This window comes from Rousettus aegyptiacus, unplaced genomic scaffold, assembly GCF_014176215.1.
Source record: "Rousettus aegyptiacus isolate mRouAeg1 unplaced genomic scaffold, mRouAeg1.p scaffold_m13_p_6, whole genome shotgun sequence".
NCBI lineage: Eukaryota > Metazoa > Chordata > Mammalia > Chiroptera > Pteropodidae > Rousettus > Rousettus aegyptiacus.
The window spans coordinates 23,497,098-23,518,934 of NW_023416309.1; the positions used below are offsets into that span (position 1 = coordinate 23,497,098).

A 21,837-nucleotide genomic window follows, 5' to 3' on the forward strand; every position below is an offset into this window, starting at 1 on the left:
AAACCTCGGCTATAATAGAGAAATGTTTCAACATCAGGCCTCAGCGACTTACGTGTGTTCTACAAATGCACGGGAGGAAGGTTCCCTTCAGATGGCACATTATTCTCTAAAGGATTTTATAACCTGATACTTTCTTTCCTTTTTAGTCACTCTTCTGCAAACATTCTTCCTTGCTACAGTGACAGAAATCATAAGCAGCATAGCCGATGTGTTCAAGTGTAATGGCAAAGTGCAAAGTTAAAGGAGCGTTTCGTAGGACAGGGAGTCCCTGATTCTATTGCCTTTCACAGATGAATTCTGGAGAAGCTAGGAATAAAATGAGAAAACATCACGTTGGGTGTGCTGGAAAATGAGTTGCCTGAACAGATGGTGGTGGAGGTTGAGGATAAGAATCAGCAAAAGTTATTGATCTTCTACTGTGCACAGAGCAGTGTGGGAGGTTTGAGGGATGGTCACGGCGGGGGCAGCCTCCTGGTCTAGTCCTTCACAGCGATAACTAAGTGGCAGAGACAGGACAAACGTAGTGGAAAAGGAATTACAAAGCAATACAGAAACACATTAAACAAGTGACATCAAATATATATTTGCAATATTTATTAAGATCCCCAGAATACTAGATCTGTGCTAGATAGTGGCTCTGCTACTCCCTAGTCTTGGGATACTAGGAAAGTACTTTACTCTTTAGCTTCAATTTACAGTTTATAAAACAGGAATTATAACTACTTAACAGGATTTTGGTACAGATTCATTAGATAATTTATATAAATACTGGCACTCAGGTATTTTTTACATATTGATGACTGTGAAATGAATAAATGAAATGGTTAACAAAGTGCCTAGCACATAATGAATGCTTGCTTATTGTTATGGTACTGCTTTGTAGCTATTAAAGAAGGTGAAATAAATCTATTACAACCTAATGTTTGACTATGTATGCCCGTGCAAGTTTGCCTGTTAATGTATTAATTACTTAAAAGATGGTTGGATATTTTGCACCCTCACAGTTGTGTAGAAGGGAATAAATTAGAATCATCCCTGGCATTTTGCCGCCTCAGTCGTTTCATAGTGTTTAGAGGGAGATCAAAGTTTGAGGCACCACCATTAAAGTAAAAGCTCAATTTCTGGTGGGACTGAGGATATGAACACAGCACAAGAAGTGAATGAAGTCGTGCAGATTAAAGAAATGGCCTGAGATTTAAAACCCAAAAGCGGGAGTTAACTAATTTGCTACTCAAGTGTGGAGTGAGGGAGATACTTAGGACCCCCAAGTGATCTAACAGAATAGAAAACCTGGAGGGCTCTCAATGAATTTCTATCTGAAAGTTAGCCTAGAAGATGCAGGAAAAAATCATGCATTTGCATTTACAGTGCAACTGTTATAGATTTACTGAACAAAAGGTCTATTGTGGTGAATGAATTTGGTTGAGCATCATTAAGCAGCTTGTTTTCTTGTTATAATTCATCCAGGCCATTAGGTGTAGCAGCAAAAATAGCAAATGAGAAAAAGCAAGGTAATGAAAAAAACCCAAAGCATTTATTGAATACCTGTTATAAAGCAGGTTCTATGCTAGTAACTTTATAAGAATTATATAATTTAGTTGTCATGCTAACCCCTTGTGGCACATAAAATATAGGTAGATCTGCCTCTGTAATCAATTCTTTTATTTATAATCTCTATAATGAAAAAACCGAGATTATCATCTAGGGATCAGTGAACTGTAACTCATGGGTCAAACCTGGCCCCTGATTGTTTTTGTAAATAAAGTTCTATTGGAACACAGCCATGTCAGTTTATTTACAAATATTCTCTGTTTTCATGCTACAAAAGCAGGATACAAGAGTTGTGGCAGGAACTGTTTGACTTAAGATATTTACTTATCAGGCCCTTTACAAAAATGTTTGGTATCCTTACTGTTTACTGCCCTGACACTTTGGGCAAGGTCCTTTATGAGGCAATTTCTTCTTCAACTGTAAAACAGTTAATGATGCCAACCTTATCTTTTTTTTTTTTTAATTTGATAATTAGTTTCAGGTGTATAGTACATTGGTTAGACATGTATATAGCTTACGAAATGATCCCCCTCATTTTTTCTCTCCTCTTGTTGAGACGTAAAATATCACTATTACCCTAGAAAAATTTCCTCATACTCCTTCTCAATTTCCATCTCACCCTACTCCCAGAAGCAATCACTGTTCTGTTCTTTTTCACTCAGCATGAGTTTGAGTTTCAGTGGGTCGTTGTGTCTAACAGTACTTTATTACTTTATGTTGCTGAGTAATATTAGTTGTGTGAATGCATTAGTTTGTTGTTCCATTCACGTGTTGATGGACACCTAGGCTTTCTCCAGGTTTTCGTTATTATGAATAAATATATGAATATTCTTGTGCAAGTCTTTGTGGACATTTACTTATCTCTTGTGTAAACATCTGGGAGTGGAGTTGTTGGGTCACAAAGTAGTTTATAAGGAACTACCAAACCTTTTCTCTCAAACTAGTACAGTTTTACACTGCCACTAACAGTATATAGCAGTCCTGGTTGCTTCACATTCTTGCCAGTGTTTGGTGGTATCAAGTCTTTTTAACTTTAGCCTCTCAGATAGATGGCAGTGGTATCTCATGGTGTATTTAATTTGTATTTCCCTGTTGACTAGTAATGATGAGCAGCTTTTTACGTGCATTGGTCATGTGTAAATTTTAAAGTCAAATTACTTTTAGTGTATAGTGTGAAATGAAGGTAGGTGTTCTTTGTTATACATGTGAATATGCAGTTCTGTACCATTTGTTCAAAATACTTTCTTTTCCCTATTGAATTTCTTTGTGCCTTCAATATAAATAAGTCAAAGATATAAGTGTAGGTCTGTTTCTGTTCCATTGATCTATTTGTCTGTCTTTAACACCAGTACCATACTGTCTTGATTATTGTAGTTTTATAGTAAATCTTAAATTCAGGTAGTGTAAGTCCTTCAACTTTGTTTTTATTTTTCAAGATTGTTTTAGATATTCTAGGTCCTCGATTCTCACATAGTTTAGAATAAACTTATTGATTTTTAAAAAACTGGTGTAGTTAAGATTGGAATTTCATCAGATCTATAGATATGAGGAAAATTGACATTTAAACAATGTTGGGACCTCCAATCCATGAATATGGTATACCTGTACATTTATTTACATCTTTAATTTCTCTCAGCAATGATTTATTATTTGCATTGCGGAGGTCTTACATGTCTTTCATTACATTTATTTTTAAGTATTTTATGGGTTTGATGCTTTAAAAAGTAGGATTTTTAATTTAATTTAATTTTTTCTTTGTTTGGAGCCAGCATTTAAATATAGTCGATTTCTGTATATTGATCTTAAATTCTGAAACCAAGCTAAATTCACTTATTAGTTTCTAAGTTAGAAATACCTTAGGATTTTCTTTGTAAACAATCACGTCATCCATAAGAGTCAGTTTTACTCCTCTTTCCAATCTTTATGGCTTTTTTCTTCTGTCCTATTATGCTGGGTGGCTAAGATCCCTGTATAATATTGAATAGAAATGATAAGAGTAGACTACTGACTTTGTTCTTCTTAGTAGTTCATGATTATGTATAATAATGGCATTTGTGAGTCTTTCATAGACATTGTTTAAATCAGATTGAGGAAATTTCCTTCTATTTTTAACTTGGTGGATTTTTTTTCTTTTCAATATGAATATGTCAAATTTTGTCAAACTAATTGTCTGAATCCGTTGAAACAATCATATGGAATTCTTTTTCCTTTTTGTTTATTGTGATGTATTATTGTCTTCACTGATTTTTTGTTAAATAGTAAACCAAGTTTGTCTTTTGTCGATAACCCCCATTCTACTACCAACTTTGATTTTGCTAATAGTTTCCCAAGCATTTGCTTCTATCTTGATGAGAGAGATCATTCTGTATTTTTTTGTCATTGTTATTATTAATCTCTTTGTAAGTTTTTTGTATTAAGATTATGCCGTCCTCATAAAATTAGTTGAAGGGTCCCTACTTCCTCTATTTCCTATAAGGGTTAGCGTAACATTGATGTTTCTTCCCTAAATGTTGATAGAATTCACCAGCAAAACCAAATGAGTGTGGAGTATCCCTTATGGGATGGTTAAGATGGTTTCAATTAAAAATATATACATATATATAGGCTCTTAAGATTTTTCATTTTGTGTCAGTTTTGATAAGTTGCATTTTTTGATGACTTTGTCTATTATATCTAAAATGTCAATTTATTGGCATAAAGTCGTTTATAATACTTTTTAATATCTCTAAGCTTTACAGTAATAGTCTCTCTTTTATTCCTAGTATTTATAATTTGTATTCTCTGGCTTTCTTCTTTTTTTTTTTGTATCGGTTACTCGTGTTATATAACAAACCTCCCAAATTTAGTGACTAAAAATAATATCAATTTATTTAGCTATGGGTAGGCCATTTGGGCTGAGAATAACTGGATAATTCTTATAGTCCAGACAGGTCACACAGGGGTCTAGGCTTGGGACTATCACACAATCACTATTTCCCCCCATTGTTTTGACCAAAGTAAGTCACAAAAGCAACCCACATTTACAGGGTGGAAAAATAGATTCCACCACCAATTCCAGATGAGTGTGAATGTAGAGTGGGGGCCAATTAGCACCATTTTTGAAATCTGCCTCATTAAGCCATGCTGTTATAGACCGATTTTTTCTGACTTTGCTAATTTTATGAAAAGAAAATAATTTGGTCTTATTAATATTGTGATGCACTAGTCTTCATACTTGTATCTGGACTTTAAAGAACGTTATGTTTTTCTTGTGTCTCATCAAAAGCAACACCATTTTTTCCATTCGAAAGATTTTGGTTGTTTTTGTTTTATAAAAGTCACTACACAACCTCAAACTGGTAAAGATTTGGTCTATGATACTTTAAAAATTCCAAATGTGGCACTAGTAAATATTATCATGGATATATTAATATTGGGCTTAAAAAAACAACTTGGATCTTAAGTAATTCTCAACTGTAGATACACTGTAGATAAAATTAAAAATAAGCATTTACTTTAGCATAGGCAATATGTTTCTCTAGGGTTCTCATCCTATCTGTCATCAGAGCAATTCTTGGACACAGAAAATGTAAGTAGGTTTGAGAATAGGTTGATAGAACTGCTGTTTAATTTCACATATCCTTAGTATGTATTAAAACCTAACCATTAAGCAAAATTGGTTTAACTTTTCTGGAAATCTACCTCAAGAAATTTATCCTAAGTTATTGTTGTGAGAACTTACCTGGTGATAAAAGTGGTCATATATAGTATTGTTTCTTTCATAAAATATTGTCTAATAGATTAATTTTAAAATATATGGTATATTCATCCCATGGAATATTATACAACCATTTAAAAGTTATTAAAGAGTATTTAGTGACTTGCATGGATGTTCATTGTATATAGTTAATATGTAATATATATTTAAAAGTAGATTGTAAAACTACCAATAAAATTATATTTTTTGGTAAAATAGTTACAACAGATACATGTATGTATAAAGAAAGGTTTTGAAGAATATATAATAGATGTTAATGGTGGTTTCTGAATCATGGCAATATGATATTTTCCAGTTTTTTGAGATATAATTGACATATAACACGGCATTAGTTTTAAGTGTGCAACATAATGATTTGATATGTTTACACACTACAAATGATCACAACAAGTTTAGTCAACATCTATCATCTCACAGTTACAAATTCTTTTACGTGTGATGAGAACTTTTAAGATCTACTCTCAGCAACTTTCAAACAAGTGGTTAAAGTAATGCTAACTTTAGTCACTATTGTATATTACATCCCTATAACTTATTTATAACTGGAAGTTTGTACCTTTTGACCAGATTCACCCATTTCACCTATCCCTTACCGTACCTTCCCACCTCCCTGGCAACCACCAATCTGTTTATGTTGCTATGAGTTTTTTTTGTTTTTTGTTTTGTTTTTTTCAGATTCCACATATGGGTAATGTCATATAGTATTTGTCTTTCTCTAGCTTAATTCACTTAGCATAATGCCCTCAAGGTTTATCCATGTTGTCACAAATAGCAGAAATTCCTTCTTTTTTATGCTGAATAATATTCAATTGTTGTATATAGTAGATTTTCTTTATCTGTTCATCTGTCGAAGGACATTTAATTTGTTCGTGTCTTGGATATTGTAAATAATGCTGTAGTCAGCATGGGAGTACAGTTATCTTTTTGAGACAATGATTTTGTTTCCCTCAGAACTATGCCCAGAAGTGGAATTAATTGGTGGATCATATGGTAGTTCTGTTTTTAATATTCGAGGAGCATCCATATATTTTCTGTAGTGGCCGTACCAGTTTACATTCCTACCAGCAATGCACAGGATTCCCTTTTCATCACACCTTCACCAGCACTTGTCGTTCCTGTCTTTTTGATAATAGCCCTTATGACAGGTATGAGGTGATAGCAATATAGCTTTCATTTCCCTGTTTTCCAACCCATGATTGGAAATTTTTATATTGACTATATATTGATATAGGAAAAATAAATAAAAATCACGTTTTAAAAAAGCCCTACATTGCTTCTCAGCCTTTTGGCTAAGATCAAGTGTTATAAAAAGCCCTACACAGTCACAGTTTCCAGAATTATTTGAATTTTTTTTTATTGCTACTCTTTAAATAATAAGGGGCATTGGGCTTTATAAAATCAATAGACTTGCCTAAAGCTTGAGATGATCTGCTTATGTAAAGATTGGTTTTATTGCCACCCTACTAGAAGATGGCATCATGAAATGTAGTTGTTTCTTTAGGATTTTTGGTTTTTTGCTGTTAACATTCACAAGTACTCATTAAGACCAGAATTTTTTTTTCTAATAAGCATCAGGTTTTTATTTTTAAAAAATCACCATTATTGTAAAAAAAAAAAAAAGTTTACAAAAATGTTAATAAAACTTGTAAAAATTTTGGTTGAAAGCAGAATTAACATTTTTATTTTTATAACCTGAATATTTGTAGGGTCTGGAGTTTTTAAAAAAATTAATTGGCTGGAAAACTGTTATTAAAAATAGACTGCTAGCCGGAATTCTGTGTTTCTCTTGCCAGTTTAACTGATGAGCTCACTCACCGGGTAACGTACGTTACACATCTGTAGTACAGTGGTATTGCTATTTAGTAAATCCCACAGTTGTCACCATTATCACTGATAGAATATAGACTTTGGCCAAATTTTACTAGGTTTTAGTGCCATGGCTGCAAAACAAAACAAAACTCTGTGTTGGAAGTTTTGATGTATATACTCTTGTCGAATAGACAGTTTGGTCCAGTTTCCATCTACAAAAGGGTTAACGTTAAATGCAATCCGTAGTACACAAGCATGTCTAAAGGGGGCATCAGAACTTTCTGGGATCCAAATTAAATTTGATTGAAAGTAAACATACACTGGAGGCAATTTTGCAAGTGAGGCAAAGTATCACAAAGTCAGCACAACTGTAGAATAGAGTACGATTTTTAACGTTTTGTTGACTGATTTATTTGGTTTGCTGCTGGCAGGCACAAGTCATGGCTGGGTGTGCAGAGTTGAGTGCATGGTTTTTTTGGGTGGGAGGATGCAGCACACCTCGGTGAGTGCAGCGGCCCCACGCCTGCAGCACCGTGGTACAGGCAGCTTTTTCCATGTCAACACCTGCTCGTTAGGAACCGGACCAAGACTCCCAAAGAGCTCTCAGATGGCCTGAATTTTGTATCCCTGCCAAGCTGCCCTAGAATTTAATAACAACCTTGAGGTGAAACTTGGGCCTTCCCTCATTGCTAATCCTCAAAACCATCTGGCATGTCCCTTTCTTTGAGTAACAGTTTAGTGTATGTGTGGGGGAGGGTAAAGGATGGTGGTGGAAGGAGGGGAGCAAACCGATCTTACATTTCTTAAGGGACAATCCACTTTCCTTCAGAGCAGATAGAGTTTCTTTTAAGTCGGAGACCTAAGCTTGTTCTTTCCATAGCTTCCACATCTTTAATTGCTAGATAATTGTTTGAAATTTGCACCATTCATTAACTATTGACAAACCTCCAAGTTTAGTTCTTTTAATGAAATAAAGCCCAAAGGAAACAAGCATGTAAGTCTATAACCATGTTTCAAATATTTGAAAAAAATTGATTATACATTTTCATTTTAATTTGCAGTTAGGTTTGGCACAGTATTAGAAATATGGAAGATAGTCCATAAATATTTGTTTATTCCTGTGCCTTGCTCTACAAAGGAATTGAAGAGATCTAGTAGGAAATGTGTAAAGTAAAATAATAAATAACAAATAAAATGTAAAGTATCAGAACTTCTTCTATCCTGTCCCCACCCCAGGGGAAGAAGTAGAATATAATGAATCAGATTGCACTGCATACAGAACGTCATGTTTATGGTCTTGTTGGAGGCTCACTCCAGCGCTGATGCTCATCAAATAGCATGGTATACAGCATCAGTTGTACTGCTTAGAATTGTTCTTATTCACACTCTACTGAGCACTTGCTGAGTGTAGGTGTCTCAAATACATGTGTTGGGCTCTGCTACTTCAGTAAAGGAAGTGCCCAATAATATTTGTCAATGAGTGATTTAATAAAGAAATTTAACTTATCTTACGTGGTAGAGAATGTGCATAGTAACATGTCTTTACATCACTCAAATGACAGGTTTAAATACAGAGGATAGATTTCTATGGATATTACGTAAATATACATTTACATACATATGTGTACTTACATGTATGCACACATATGCATATGTTTGTGTACATGTAAATATATATACACATGAACATTCCAAGCATCAGGGTTTGATCCTACTGTTCATTCACTTTCTTAGAGACCTTCAGAACAGTATGTTGCTAACCATGTGATGCTTTCGAGGAGGGGTTAGCAAACTATGGCCCGCGGGCCAAATCTTGCCTTGTTTTTGTCTAGCCTGCAAGCTGAGAATGGTATTTACATTTTTTAATGGTTGAAAACAAATCAAAATAAGAATAAAATTTGATGACTTGTAAAAATCATATTTAATTCCAACTTTAGTATCTCTAAAGATTTATTGGATCATCGCTGCATTCATTTTTTACATGCTCTCTAGCTACTTTTGTGCTACTAAGTTGAGTAGGTGAGACAGAGACCATATGGCCTGCAGAACCCAAAGTATTTACTCTCTGGCCCTTTACAGAAATGTCTGTTGACCCCCTACCAAAGAAGACACAAAAAATGAGTAGGATGATATCTGCCTGAATCAAGCCACATCTCATAGTATTTGAAAATATATTCCCTGCCCTCGGCCCTTTTTGTATAAGAGATATTCGAAAAGAGTAAGAAAATTGTTCTCAACCTTTATCTTTATTAAAGGCCCTTATTACTTCTTGTTTGCACATATAACCTTATATACCAAACAGGATGTTTTGAATATTCAAACTTTACTACCTCTTGTGATTCTATCTTGACATGATATAAAAGAATGCCAAGTGAAAAGGTGCAAAGTGGTAGAACATATAATAGAAAGTTTAGTGTGATTTACAGTTGGCCTTCTGAAACAACATGGAAGAGAAAACCTACCAAGACTTTAACAAGTAGTAGGATAGGTAGGAAGAGGAGGAATCCTAAATGCACTTGGGATCTTTGAATGCCATTCAGTGTAAAAGTCAACACCAGCTTGATAATGCCTTGCATTTATGTGCACTGCTTTTGTTTCTTATGGTGATCATGTGATATCATAAACATTTGCTATTGAAACATAATGGTGAGAAGCATGGAATGGTATTTCCATTTTACAGAAGAAGAGGCTGTGAACTCTCCTAGTAGCTCATTCTGTGGCAGTAAGTCAGTGCCAAATTTAAGAAAATAGAATTTTTTCTTTTTTGTCAGACATAAATCTCTGCATGGTTAATATTGTCCAAAATATGATAAAGAATTACTACTTGAGTTTAAGTTTGAATGCTTGACTGATTTACTTTACAGCAATCCAGCATAGGGTTTAGTTGCTATCCTACCCTCAGCTGCTATAATATGACCTCATGAGTCAACCTAATTAAATACTTTATTTGCTAAAAATAAGAACGTTTGCTTTCTTATGTGCGCCACCCCATCCCTCATATCCAGGGTCAGCAAATGGTCACTGAGTAGGCTAGCAGTTTCTTGAATCTTCAAATCATATTTTCTTCATACCTTTGACTTTTAATTGCCTCTTAAAAGCAGTATTTTGAAAGTGAACGAACTTTTCTTGTAGCTTGATCAGAACACATCAGAAGCACGTAAATCAGTCATTGCCTCCTTACTTACATGGTACTTTGGTGCCACAGAGTGTGTATGCTGGGAGAGAGACTCGAGAATTCCTTTCTTTTTACAGATACAGAACGAGGGACTCAGGAGGGATAAAGGACTTCTCTAAGGTTTATAGCTGCTCGAAGCAAAGTTGGAGTAAAAGCTGTTTTCCCTTACTCGCTTGTTTGTATTATCATTCCTTTTGGGAACCTGAAGTATGATTACCGTATAAGAATTAAATAACCAGAGTTTAGTGAAATAGCAAAAGAATGTCAGTTTATAGAATATATTATGTTTGATGTAAAACAACAAGACTTATCTTCATAAGATACATAGAAAAATTTATTCTATTACTTGGTGGATGTACCCCATTAATCTTTGGACTAGTTATTAAATTATAAGTCAATAACTGGTGATAGGAGTTATAATTAACCAGAGAGTTTAGAAGTTAAGTAATACAAAAGCATATCAATTGCTTATCTTAAGTAATAAATATATTTGAATTGACCACATTACTTGAGAACCATTCATATATACTATCAGCCACAGCAATTAGTGTCTCGGTTTAGAGGGCTATTTGGGGGCAATTATTACCGTAATAGGATGGAAGCTGCAGAAAGTGTGGCCTTATCTGTCTTAGTCACCATTGTGTCTCCAGCGCCTATCACAGTGCCTAGCCCATAAAGGGAATTTCATATGATCTGTTCAGTGCATGAGCAGTGGACCCAGGTTGACTGGAGTGTGAGGGGTTGAATTGTGAAGTTGTATATTCTATGAATGGGAAGAAAGACTCCATGCCTCACCTACAAAGCATGGTTCTGAGTGCTGACCCATTTTGTTTTATTTTATGTGCCCCTACCCCTGCTTCCCCAGCACCAGTACCTGTGTTGTAATTGCTAGTTTACTTGTTTCTCCCACTGATGACTTGAGGGCAGGAACCAAGTCTTATTTACCTGTGTGTCCCAGGTGTTGAATATGGTGACCAGCGGTGAGTGAGTGTATGAGGGCTGCTGTTAGCACAAGTGCCTGAGGACATACTATCTAAGAGGTGCTTCACCTCTTCCAATAAGAAGCATAATGAATAATGACTGACTACTAAGTTTCTTCTAATGTTTGTTTGGAGAAGTATCTGCATTCTGGAAGATAATTTACAGAAAATCGGGCTTTCTTTTTGTTAATATAAGCTCTTTATATAGACTAGAGTTGTCCAATAGAAATATAGATTGAGCCACACATATTTCAAATTTCTAATAGTCACATTTAAAAAGTTTCTTAAAAAGTGAAATTAAATATATTTATTTAACTGAATGTATCCAGAATATTCTCATTTCAACATGAGTCAATATATAAAAATATTACTGAGATATTTAACATTACTTTTTTCATATTAAGCCTTGAAATCCAGTGTGTATTTTATATCTCGATTGAGATGCTAAATTATCAGGAATACTTGATCTGTATTTTATAAAATTTAAACATGAAAAAGTAGACTCACAGATCCAAATAATTTCAAACACAAATGTTTCAATATCTGAATTGAGTCTGTTTTTAAATTTAATTTTCTTTTAATTAAATGAAATTAAAAACTCAGTTATCCAGCCACACTCATCACATTTCAGTGCCTAGTAAGGCTGGTGGCTACTGTATGGCCAGCACAGATTATAAATAAACCTTTCCTATATATCCCCCTTATTTCCAAGTACCCACAACCTTTTATCACCTCAAACCACAGTGTTTTGGATTTATGAGATGGTGTCTTCAAAGTCATCTGATTCAGTTCAAGGATGTGCCTTTGGGGGTCATCTGTGCATGATAAGGAATGCCCTCTTCTGTGCTGCCCAACATGGGAGAAGCCACCCCAGGTGTCTGCCCCCCACCTGTTCATGTGACATGGTCACAGAAGCAGCTGGCAGCTTGGGGCCAGCTGGCTATCCACTGCTGAAGTCAGGCCAATTAGTCGAACAGACAGCCTATTCCAGGAATGGATGGCAGACCGAGTGCTAAGACAGATGGAACCAAGGCCAGCACTTAGGTATCCGAAGGTGCCACCCTGTATGAAGAGTGTAGAAAGTACTTCAGTATTATTCAGTCACAATCTTCTTCTTCTTCTTTTAATTTTTATTTTGTTTTAGGATTTCATGTCTCTCATCTGAAAATGAAGAATATGTGACTAGTAGATGAGAAATTCCCAGGGTGCTTTTTTTTGTCATTTGTAACCATTGACAGGTTTAGAGCTTGTTTTCTTTCTTGTTCTCTACATCGTTCATGGTCTCTTGACATCTTTATCTCAGATGCCAAAATTAACGAAATCGCAATGGATCCATTTTTTCTTTGTGAAGGAAAAATATTTTGACTTTTTTTTTTTTTTTTTTTTACGGTGAGGCTGCTCAGCTTCTGAGAAAACTGAAGTGGGCGCAGCACGAAATAGTTTTTATTCCATCAAAACATGCACTTTCCTCATTATCCAGAACCCGGGGGTAGGGGTGGGAAGGTGCTGCCTCCTCAGCAGACTGAACCATTTCTCTTTTTCTTTTCTTTTTTTTCTCTTCTATTCTCTTCTCTTCTCTTCTCTTCTCTTCTCTTCTCTTCTCTTCTCTTCTCTTCTCTTCTCTTCTCTTCTCTTCTCTTCTCTTCTCTTCTCTTCTCCCCATCCTCTACTTCTCTACATCACTATGTAATATTGTTTCAAAGTACACAGCTATTGTTAGCTTTAAAATAACCAAGTGACAGTATCATCTCCATAGAAATCACATATATTGTCATTTGTGTGTCAGCTCAACAATGTGGAGACACCATATAAAACGACAACCTAGAGGAGTCAAGTTGTTAATTGGCTGAATTCTTAGAGCTTGTCTTGAAATCCTGGCAAGGTGTTTGCCAAAACTGAAGAGAAAAAAATTCCCTGGCTGAGGTCTCTGAAGTTTGTAAAATGTCCCAATAAATTGATTTGGTTTTATTTTTGGTGGAATATTTAGTCAACAGTATTTTGATTCTTGGATTAGAAATCATTTAGGATGTAAGCATTACTCCAGGTACCAAATTGGAAAGCGATTTTACTTTTTTGTACCAGATTTATGCTGTAATAATGCACAGACAAGAAATACTTGAAATGAATCTTGTCACTCTGGTAAGAAATCAGGAATTATTTCAGACAAAATCCTGAGGAAATTTTTAACAGGAGTCACTTTTTGACATAACTTTTTCACATAACATAACTTCTGACAAATGTATAGCAAGGAAAAGACCAGGGCTCCTCCTTGCTGCAATGTACTGGTTTTCAAATTATGCCCACCTGAGCTGCCTTTTGGAGGAAGGGTTAGGGACACAAAAAACTGTGGTGCTAGGACACCATTCCTTCAATTCAGTCAAGCAGCTCTACTGCTATAGTTATTATAACTGCCCTTCCTCAAAGGAAAGGACTGGACTTACTCAAAGGAAAATTTCTTCAGCTAATATAAGTAAGATTACTCTTTTAATTTATTGTGAAAGGATAGTTTAGGGATCCTTGCACTGGGGACTTTTATAAAACCAGAACAGTTTTTTTTTTTTTTTTTTTTTACACCTTGAGAGAATTGGCTTAAGAAATATTTTCATTAACTTTTGATAACCAACATTCCATGCACAGAGCCTCATCATCCTGTGCAAGTCCTATTGCACTCTCAGGGCAAATGTCAGGGGATAGGACGGGAGGGAACTTATCTTGCATGTAGGTGACCATTGGACCAACAGAAGCCTGCATTATTATTTCAGATGGGGTAGTTGCTATAATGCTGTTACTGCATCTCTTTCCTGTTCTCAGGGACCTGCCACTCTGTTCAGAGACCAGCTGTACAATCAGTTTTACTTTGAAGATTCATACCAATTCTGTAATCTACCGGAAGAAAACAGGCTCTTGAGACTTAAGTGGAAAAGTTTTGTAAATCTCCAACCAACCGAAGAACAAATGTTTAAAGGCTCTTTTCATGTTTCAGTTTCAGCTATTATAAGGCCTTGCTTTCTAGAATTATTGACAGAACTGTCAATTCAGTTTGAAAGAAAAAATAGTTATGGCTGTCTTGGGTAAATGCTTTTGTGTTGAGAATAAAAAAAATACACAAAAACACTAAAAACTTGAGAGTTACCTGTCGGAGTATATGCTGGGTAGGGAGAAAGGGACTAAGACATTAGCAATGTAACAATCAAAATCTCAGATCCACAAGACCACTGTCTTTAACTCTTAAAAGTTCTAGTTTAGAAATGAAGGACAAAACCCGCATTTTCTATAAGAAAGAAAATCTAAACAGTCTATGACTTAGAATTGATTTTTGGTGGGTTAGCCGCTTACCGAGACTGCAAAATCCAAGATAATTAAAAGTTTATATTATGACAACTTAGAAGTCATGACAGATTCATAACTTCTGAACAGTTTTGGGAAACAAAGAATATTCTAGAGAGAAATGTGTTGAAAAATACCTGTGGCCTATTTTCCTAATTTCCTATTTTGCTGATAAATAAAGATCAGTGGGAAAGTATAGCTTTGCCAGCCTCAGGTAGTTAAGTTACCTTGATCAAACGTACTTACAAATATATTTTAGAATATCATTAGTGTCTATAAAAGAAGAAAAAAAGAAGGTCCAGGAGCCAGTGGGAAACAAGCCAGTTTTTCAGCTGGCCACCCTCTTCATATTGCTGAAAATATAGAAGGCAATTGTATGAATGTTCCTCAAAAGTACAAGGTGATTTTACATAGAAAGCATACCAAAGCTTTAAGTTTTATTTTTTCTCCACCCTATCTATTACTGTTACAATAAAAATCCTTCTGGTAGAAAAACATTTATTTTTACTATGAAGATCCAAGTATGGTTTAGCAAAGCTTTGGATGTGAGTTACTTTTCATTCTGCCCCTTCGTTCCCCCGTCTTTTTGTTGGATATTGGTTTCATAGGCAATGGAGGACCTTTCCAGAACTCTTTCTTCTTGGAAAGGATTTCCATGGAAAAGTAAGCACAGGAGCATCAGCACACGCAGTAGGCCCTCAGGAACTGACCTGAGTGGTTTTCACATGATTCATAGTGAGGGCCAAGAGGAGTGTGCAGTCCACTTGTAGTAAGACTGGAATGGCCATGGTCCGCATACCTTTCTCTTCCATTGTCTACCACTGTCTGGTAGAGATTGTGGAGCACCTCACTAGGGAAGAAGAAGGAAGATCTTCAGTCACCAGCTCAGAAGTACAGTGTGTAGCTGTCTGCGGGTACTCACACTTGGGGCTCTTTATGAAGCAGGTGAACAGCAGCTCCAGAGATCCCACCAAATCTTCACACGATGCCTTCGTACTTTTTCCTTTTGCCTTCACACTCTTTATCAGTGAGTCCTGCAAAGTACAATGCGCTGATCTCCAAACTTACAGGCTTTGGGTATCGGAAGCAGACTTACTAAATCTTTTCAACAGAGCATCATTTCCCTCTCCGCCACTCCCTGCCCCTCTCATTTTCTCAGTGAATTTAGGGATCCTTACCAGGGCCTAAATGTTTTAGGTCCAGTCTCATATTCCAGTTGTTCCTTGCTAAAGCTGTGTGAATACTATGTGTGTGTGTGTGTGTGTGTAAATGATTCCTGACTTATTAAATTACTTCCAGGACATGCATCCCAGCAGAAGATACCCAGCAGGCCTTGAGCACTGCTGCTGCTTCACTTCACATTATGAATATTCAGAGGCTGCAGTCATTGAGGACTCAGGTGGCAAAAATAGTAAGGTGATTGAAGCAAACCCTAACATGAAAGCCAGTCTACATTTCAGCGACTCAGAAGCCCTGATTACAGCACAGATTCCCCATTCTCTGAGTCTTGGACCACATGAGAGGAGAGTCCTGGGGAACTCCTATGAATTAGGCATCTGTTCCATACATCAGCATGCTCACGTCTTTCTGTATGATGTGTTGTAATCAGCATGTTGTTTTTAAAAGACAACAGCCCCTTCTGTAGTCATCTCCCACAAAATGCATTTAGGCCAATAGTTCAGTATAAAAGACACAGTGTTGAGACCAGCAATGCATGCATTGTTTTCCCCATAATATGGTCAAGATCTCCACTGCAAAATTTACTGTATTTTGTGAGATCCTATTTTATATATTTTGCTACCATCAGCAGTTAAGCTAAAGTAGGAACTGCTCCATTCTAGTATGGGTTAAATTATGCTCTGCAGATTTAGTGGTGATGCATAAATTGCAGCCCTGTCTTTTTTTCGAAAGATTCTAAAATAGGTTTTCAGAATTAGTGCTGGATTTTTGCTCCTGCATGTGTGGTGACTCCTGATTTTTTTCCCTTTGGAGAAGCATCCTTTGCAGCGTTCCCCCTTCCGAGGAATCACTTAGACACTTCCAGCTGGTGGCAGGGGATACAGCCATAATACAGCTTCCTCTGTCCCAGCTGTCTTTTTCACTACGGTAAATGCATTACGATGGCTGCACTCTCATGTAAAGGTTCAGGTAGAGGAAGGTGTAGGATGAAGTCTGGAAACCGTCATTCGAGTTTTTAAAAGCTTCAGCTTCTACAGCATCTTTGCGTTTTGAATGTCTTCCTGCTTCTAGTCAAAGGTTTCTCTCCAGTGATTGGAATGCTGCTGTAAGCCTGATTAAAGGTGCCTCAGGATATCACCTCTTACCAGGAAGCTCTGCGTGCTTGAGAGGATCTTTTTCAATGCATTATGGCTCATGCAGCTTCACAATTAAAGAAAAACAGGGATTTAGAAATCAATGCTGAAGAGGAGACTGAGAAAAAAAGGAAACATCGCAAACGGTCCCGGGATCGGAAGAAAAAGGTAGTTATGTGTGCCAGAGCATAGATCTTGCCTGGCTTCTTTTTGTTTTAATCTCCTCCCGGCATCTGTTAGAAGCATTAAGGACTATTTTTACATGCTGTGAGGAGTGTACATTGGGTGTGTAAATTGGGAACAGACGATAAAATCCTACGGCAGACCATGGCCATGGGATGGGCAAGAAAAGGGAAGGTTGTGCCCTGTGTGGGGTGATTGCAGTGCTGATGCGGAAGGAAGGTGTGCTTTCACTTTCCACGGCACCAGCATGTGCCGTGACACAGAAAGGTGTGCTAGGGAGTTCAAAGTACTTTCTTCCCAGCCCAGTCAAGGTTAAATGGATTGCGGTGACTTAGGTTGGAGGGAGAGGCCAGAGAGCCAGCCTTTGTACTTCTTAGAGGTCTGTCTTGTGGCAAAGGAGCTTTTGTGCTAGAACTGTGTCACATGTGTGTTTCTCAGGCAGATCTGTGACCTTAAGGATGTAGCAGAAAAAGTCATTTCCTGCTCTGCTTCTTCCCCCCACCCCCACTTTCTTTTCTTTCCCCGTGCCTCTTATTTCTATATTGTGCTTTTGGTAGGTGGTGCAATGGATGTAAAATGCTGGAAATAACTTTTTTGTGTGTTAAATACAGCTAATATAACAGAGGCTTGTTTTTTTTTCTGGTAGGTGAGAGTGATTAGCTTGAACGCAGGAATTCCCATGACATGGCAGGGACTCGCCACCTTCAACACTGATTGCTTTAGGTCAAGGCATGGGCATTGATCATCCCTTACTGATATTCTAATACAGGGCAAAAAATAGGAATATTCTAGGTCAGTGGTGTTTTATTACAGCCTGAGAGTACTTGCTGAGTGTTTGGTGGCTGTGCCCTTAAATATGACTCCTAGGCACTAATCCAGGAGAGAGACCCCAAAGCACTTTTCTTCCATGACATTTAATAAAAATTGACTAAAACTCTGTGATCTGAGTATGGAAGTCAGGTCATAAAGCATTTTTATGTCTCTTTGTGAGAATCCCCAAGGGAGAGATAATCTTAATTTGCTCTGAGCAGCGGTGCATGTGCTTTCTAAATGACATGCAGATTTCATTCACCACATGTACCTCTCTTCAGGGGTGATCATGAATATTTTGTGGGCCTTTGCCATTTTCTTTTGAGTTAGTATCTATCGAAGACGCCTCTGCCTTTTGTTACACGGCAGACTTTATGAGATTGAGTTTGGAGGGCCGCAGTTGCTTTGCTGCGAGATGTTAAATTTAGATAGTTCCCACTTCAATATTCTTGCAAATAAACTTCTTGAATAGATTTTCTCAAAAGTATAAACTTAGGGAATCCTGTGCAGGCATATTTCAAGGCCTTGGACAACAGAATTGTTATGAAATTGCTGTATTTTGCTAGGTTCTGGTCTAATCATATTGTATGAGTTTCATCTATGAGTAGGTCACTATTGATTGCCCTCTGTCCACACACCTCTACCCACCCCACCATGATAAATTGGCTTCTAAGATACATGAGGAAAGGTACATATATTTTTAGGAAGATAGTGTCATCATTACTGTCCATACTCTACAGGAGTTGTTAGCTGAGCCAGGCTCATGTCCAACAGTGTCCTTTGGTAGTGACGACAGGCCTGCTGCTTCTGTGCCTGGGCCCCTGTTTGACTTGGAAGCAGAATAGGGCAGGGGTGAGGCAAAGGGAGTTTCTGGACTCACTGAGCTGAGGCAAATGCTTGGTGAACCAAAATGCTTTGTTATGAGTACAACAGAGTCTGTCCGATGTAAATCTCTTAGCAACCAGAGGGAACAGGGAGAAATATCAATATCACTATTGTCAGTATGCAAGCAGATTTCAGTGTTTTGTTCTCAGGACACTCAGAGTAGATTCAAACAGTGGCTAGTTGGGTAACACTTTCATTGCTGTTGTACTTGTTAATTCTTAACACTCTTAACACTATATATAATGTATATTCCCTACCAAAGGTATGTGTATTTACTGGAAATTTAATATTCATCATCAAATGACCTATGAATATTTCATGGACTACTTTTTATGTACAAGTTAAGACTGAATTACTTTAAAGATGCACTCTGGATTTCTTCCAGTGGCGTAGCATATTAGCACTTATTCTCTGTGAACTGAATTGTTTGGGCTTTACATCTCTTTTTTTCTTACCTTTTCCTAATATTCTAATGAAGGCCTGTGGGCTCCTTTGCTCCATCTTGTAGGAAACATTCCAGTTGGAAAAGCTGCTTTTCAGTATTTAGCTGGGTATTGTGGGGATAGTTGCTCTTGCTCATATGCAGAGCAAGGATCTTTTAATTTCATAAAAGTAACAGTGAATAATCTCACTAGCATCTTTTACTTGCCTAAAAGCAATAGTGAATATCTCATAAAATCACAAAATAGAAAAGCTTAAGAAAAACTCATATAATATCTAACTTATAAAGTAAGAAATTTGGTTCACGGCACCCCTTCAGTTTGGCTCTGAGCAAGCCCAAGATGAACCTTTTTTGATTGTATTTTTTTTTACACATTATACAGTATGAACTATTACTAAGTATTATAATGAAATCAAAATATATGTAATATGTACATTGTATTCACATTTTATCAGTTTTTTTAAAAACCCAATGAGTTACACATTTGGTCTATTATAAATATTGATAACCACAAATAAGTTATTACCAGCCAAAAAAAAAAGTGGGAAACTCCTAGGGGTCCATAATTACTTATATTTTAATAACGATGTATTTTGTTTTATTCTTGGCACAGCTTTTGTGTCAAGAAAAAGAAAATCTCATTCAAAAGAAGTACATCTAGGTGGATGAACCCTTAATCTTTTTATCACCAATTTTTCTGGCTTAGAGCAAAAACAAATTTTTTTTAAGGAAAAGAAAGTTTCGATGACTATCTGGCTTGAATTTTCTTATTACTACATTTGCAGATCTCCCTTGCCCACACCTTTCTGTCGTTCCTCCCTGAGCCTGATGTTTTTCCCTTTCACTCTTTCTCTCCTGATGGACTCCTTAGATTGGCAGCAAGTGGGGAGCGTGCCAAGGGTGGGCTGAGTGCCTTTGAGTAGGTTACTTTTGGATCCATCCCTTCAGTAAGTAACTTGCAGAGAGGAACTCTTTATATCCCCTGCACCCAGGTGATAGTCAGTAGATGCCCCAAACTACCGTGAGCCCATGAGGGTTCGAAGTCACAAATGCTTTTCAGTCCCTGCACTTCTCTTGTTGCCACTGGTTTCTGGTGCTATGTTATCTGCATGATTTTCCCTCTCCTCACATAAACTATAAAAAAAATTTCAATGGTAAAGTAAGAGAATTGACCTTAATTTATTCAATAAATGTGTTTTTTTCCCTGTATGTTTGTATATATTCACTACATCCTGTCAAAAAAAAAAAAAACTTTGAGGTGACCTAAGGAAATTTACACTAAAAAAAGAAATACTTATGGATATCCCCTCTCTATATGTGACTGACATGGGGATATACTAGGATAAAATGACAATTCTATGATTAAAAACCTTTCTGATTATCGATGTCAAACCCATTCAGCTATTTAGTAGCAGAGCAGAAATGAGTATTCATGGCTTCATTTTTTTCAACAAACATTTATTGAATAACTTCTGTGGATCAGGCATTGCATTCAGTGTTGGAAACAAAGCTAAACTAGGCATAGTGGTAACAGTGCAGTAGCTCCCTGCAGAGGGAGAAGAAAGAGAAGAGCATCATTAAACATCTTACTTAAAGTATGAAAAGAGCCACAGGAGACCACAGGAAAAACCCCAATCCAACTCAGATTGGCTCAGACATGGTTCTTAGCAAAACTGAGACTTAGAGAAGGAGTGAGATAGACAAACAGAAGGATGGGAATCCCATGCTCAAATTGATAAAAATAGGAGGAAACATCGGGGTGCATGGGAAACATATTATTCTGGGACACCTAGCGCAAAGGGACATGAGTGTATGGCAGAAAAAATGGCTGGAAGTAGTCAGAGCCCAGATCATCTTACAGGGTTGGAGTTATCCTGCTCAAAAGAGGGAAGGACATGAATGGACTTTCATGGTGGTAGTAGGAAGAGGAGACTAAATAGCTTTATGGTTTAAGACCATCACCCAGGCATCACTAGGGGAGTAGTTAGGAAGCATTGATGGTGATACAGGCACAAGAAATGCTCAAGGTCTGAACCAAGCAAATGCTCTGGCAGTGGAGAGAGCGTGTTGCATACGGGAGATATTTAGGGTAAGACTCAGTAGAATTTGGCAATGGATTGTATGTAGGATGTGAGAGGGAGAGATCGGATTCTAGGATAGCTGCCAAGTTCCTGGCTTGAAGCGGAAGATGGAGAATAAAATTTCCTGGATTCATGTCTTTTCTCCCAGGACATTTATTGACCACTTAAAATGTACCAGGTAGAGTTTTCAATTACTTTTAGGTAGAGACTCATTTAATCTTCACAACAACCCTGCAAAGAAAGTACTTTTTATTATCCCCATTTTACAGATGAGAGAACTGAGGCATAGCCTTTAAGCTATTCAGAGTCTCCACAGTAATTAGTGGTAGAGCTGAGAGGTCAATTTGAATAGTCTCTTTAGCTTATGCTCTTAACTACTACACTATATAGTATATGTAGTTAATGTTTTCATACCTGTACATCAAAATCGGCTTGATTCTGATAACCTTCTAAATGACAAGTCTATTTCCTAGACATCTGGAACCTTAAATAATAGGCTTTATATCTCCAATAACCAGTATGTTA

General features: G+C 36.8%; 1 protein-coding gene across 19 annotated transcripts in view; it reads left to right on the plus strand.

Annotated features, from left to right (window-relative positions):
- Nucleotides 1-21,837, plus strand: part of ANK3 (ankyrin 3) — a 567,956-nt gene that overhangs the window by 264,398 nt on the left and 281,721 nt on the right. For 3 of the 19 annotated variants that reach the window (XM_036222260.1, XM_036222257.1, XM_036222271.1), the window contains exon 1: nt 12,921-17,079. The exons of 2 other annotated variants lie outside the window; for them this stretch is intronic. In XM_036222260.1, coding sequence (XP_036078153.1) covers nt 16,966-17,079 — 114 coding nt within the window. In that variant the 5' untranslated portion in view covers nt 12,921-16,965. Of the gene's footprint in view, nt 1-12,919; nt 17,080-21,837 lie in introns of those variants that run through there. 14 more of the 19 variants (XM_036222261.1, XM_036222262.1, XM_036222263.1 and 11 more) reach the window with 8 other exon arrangements.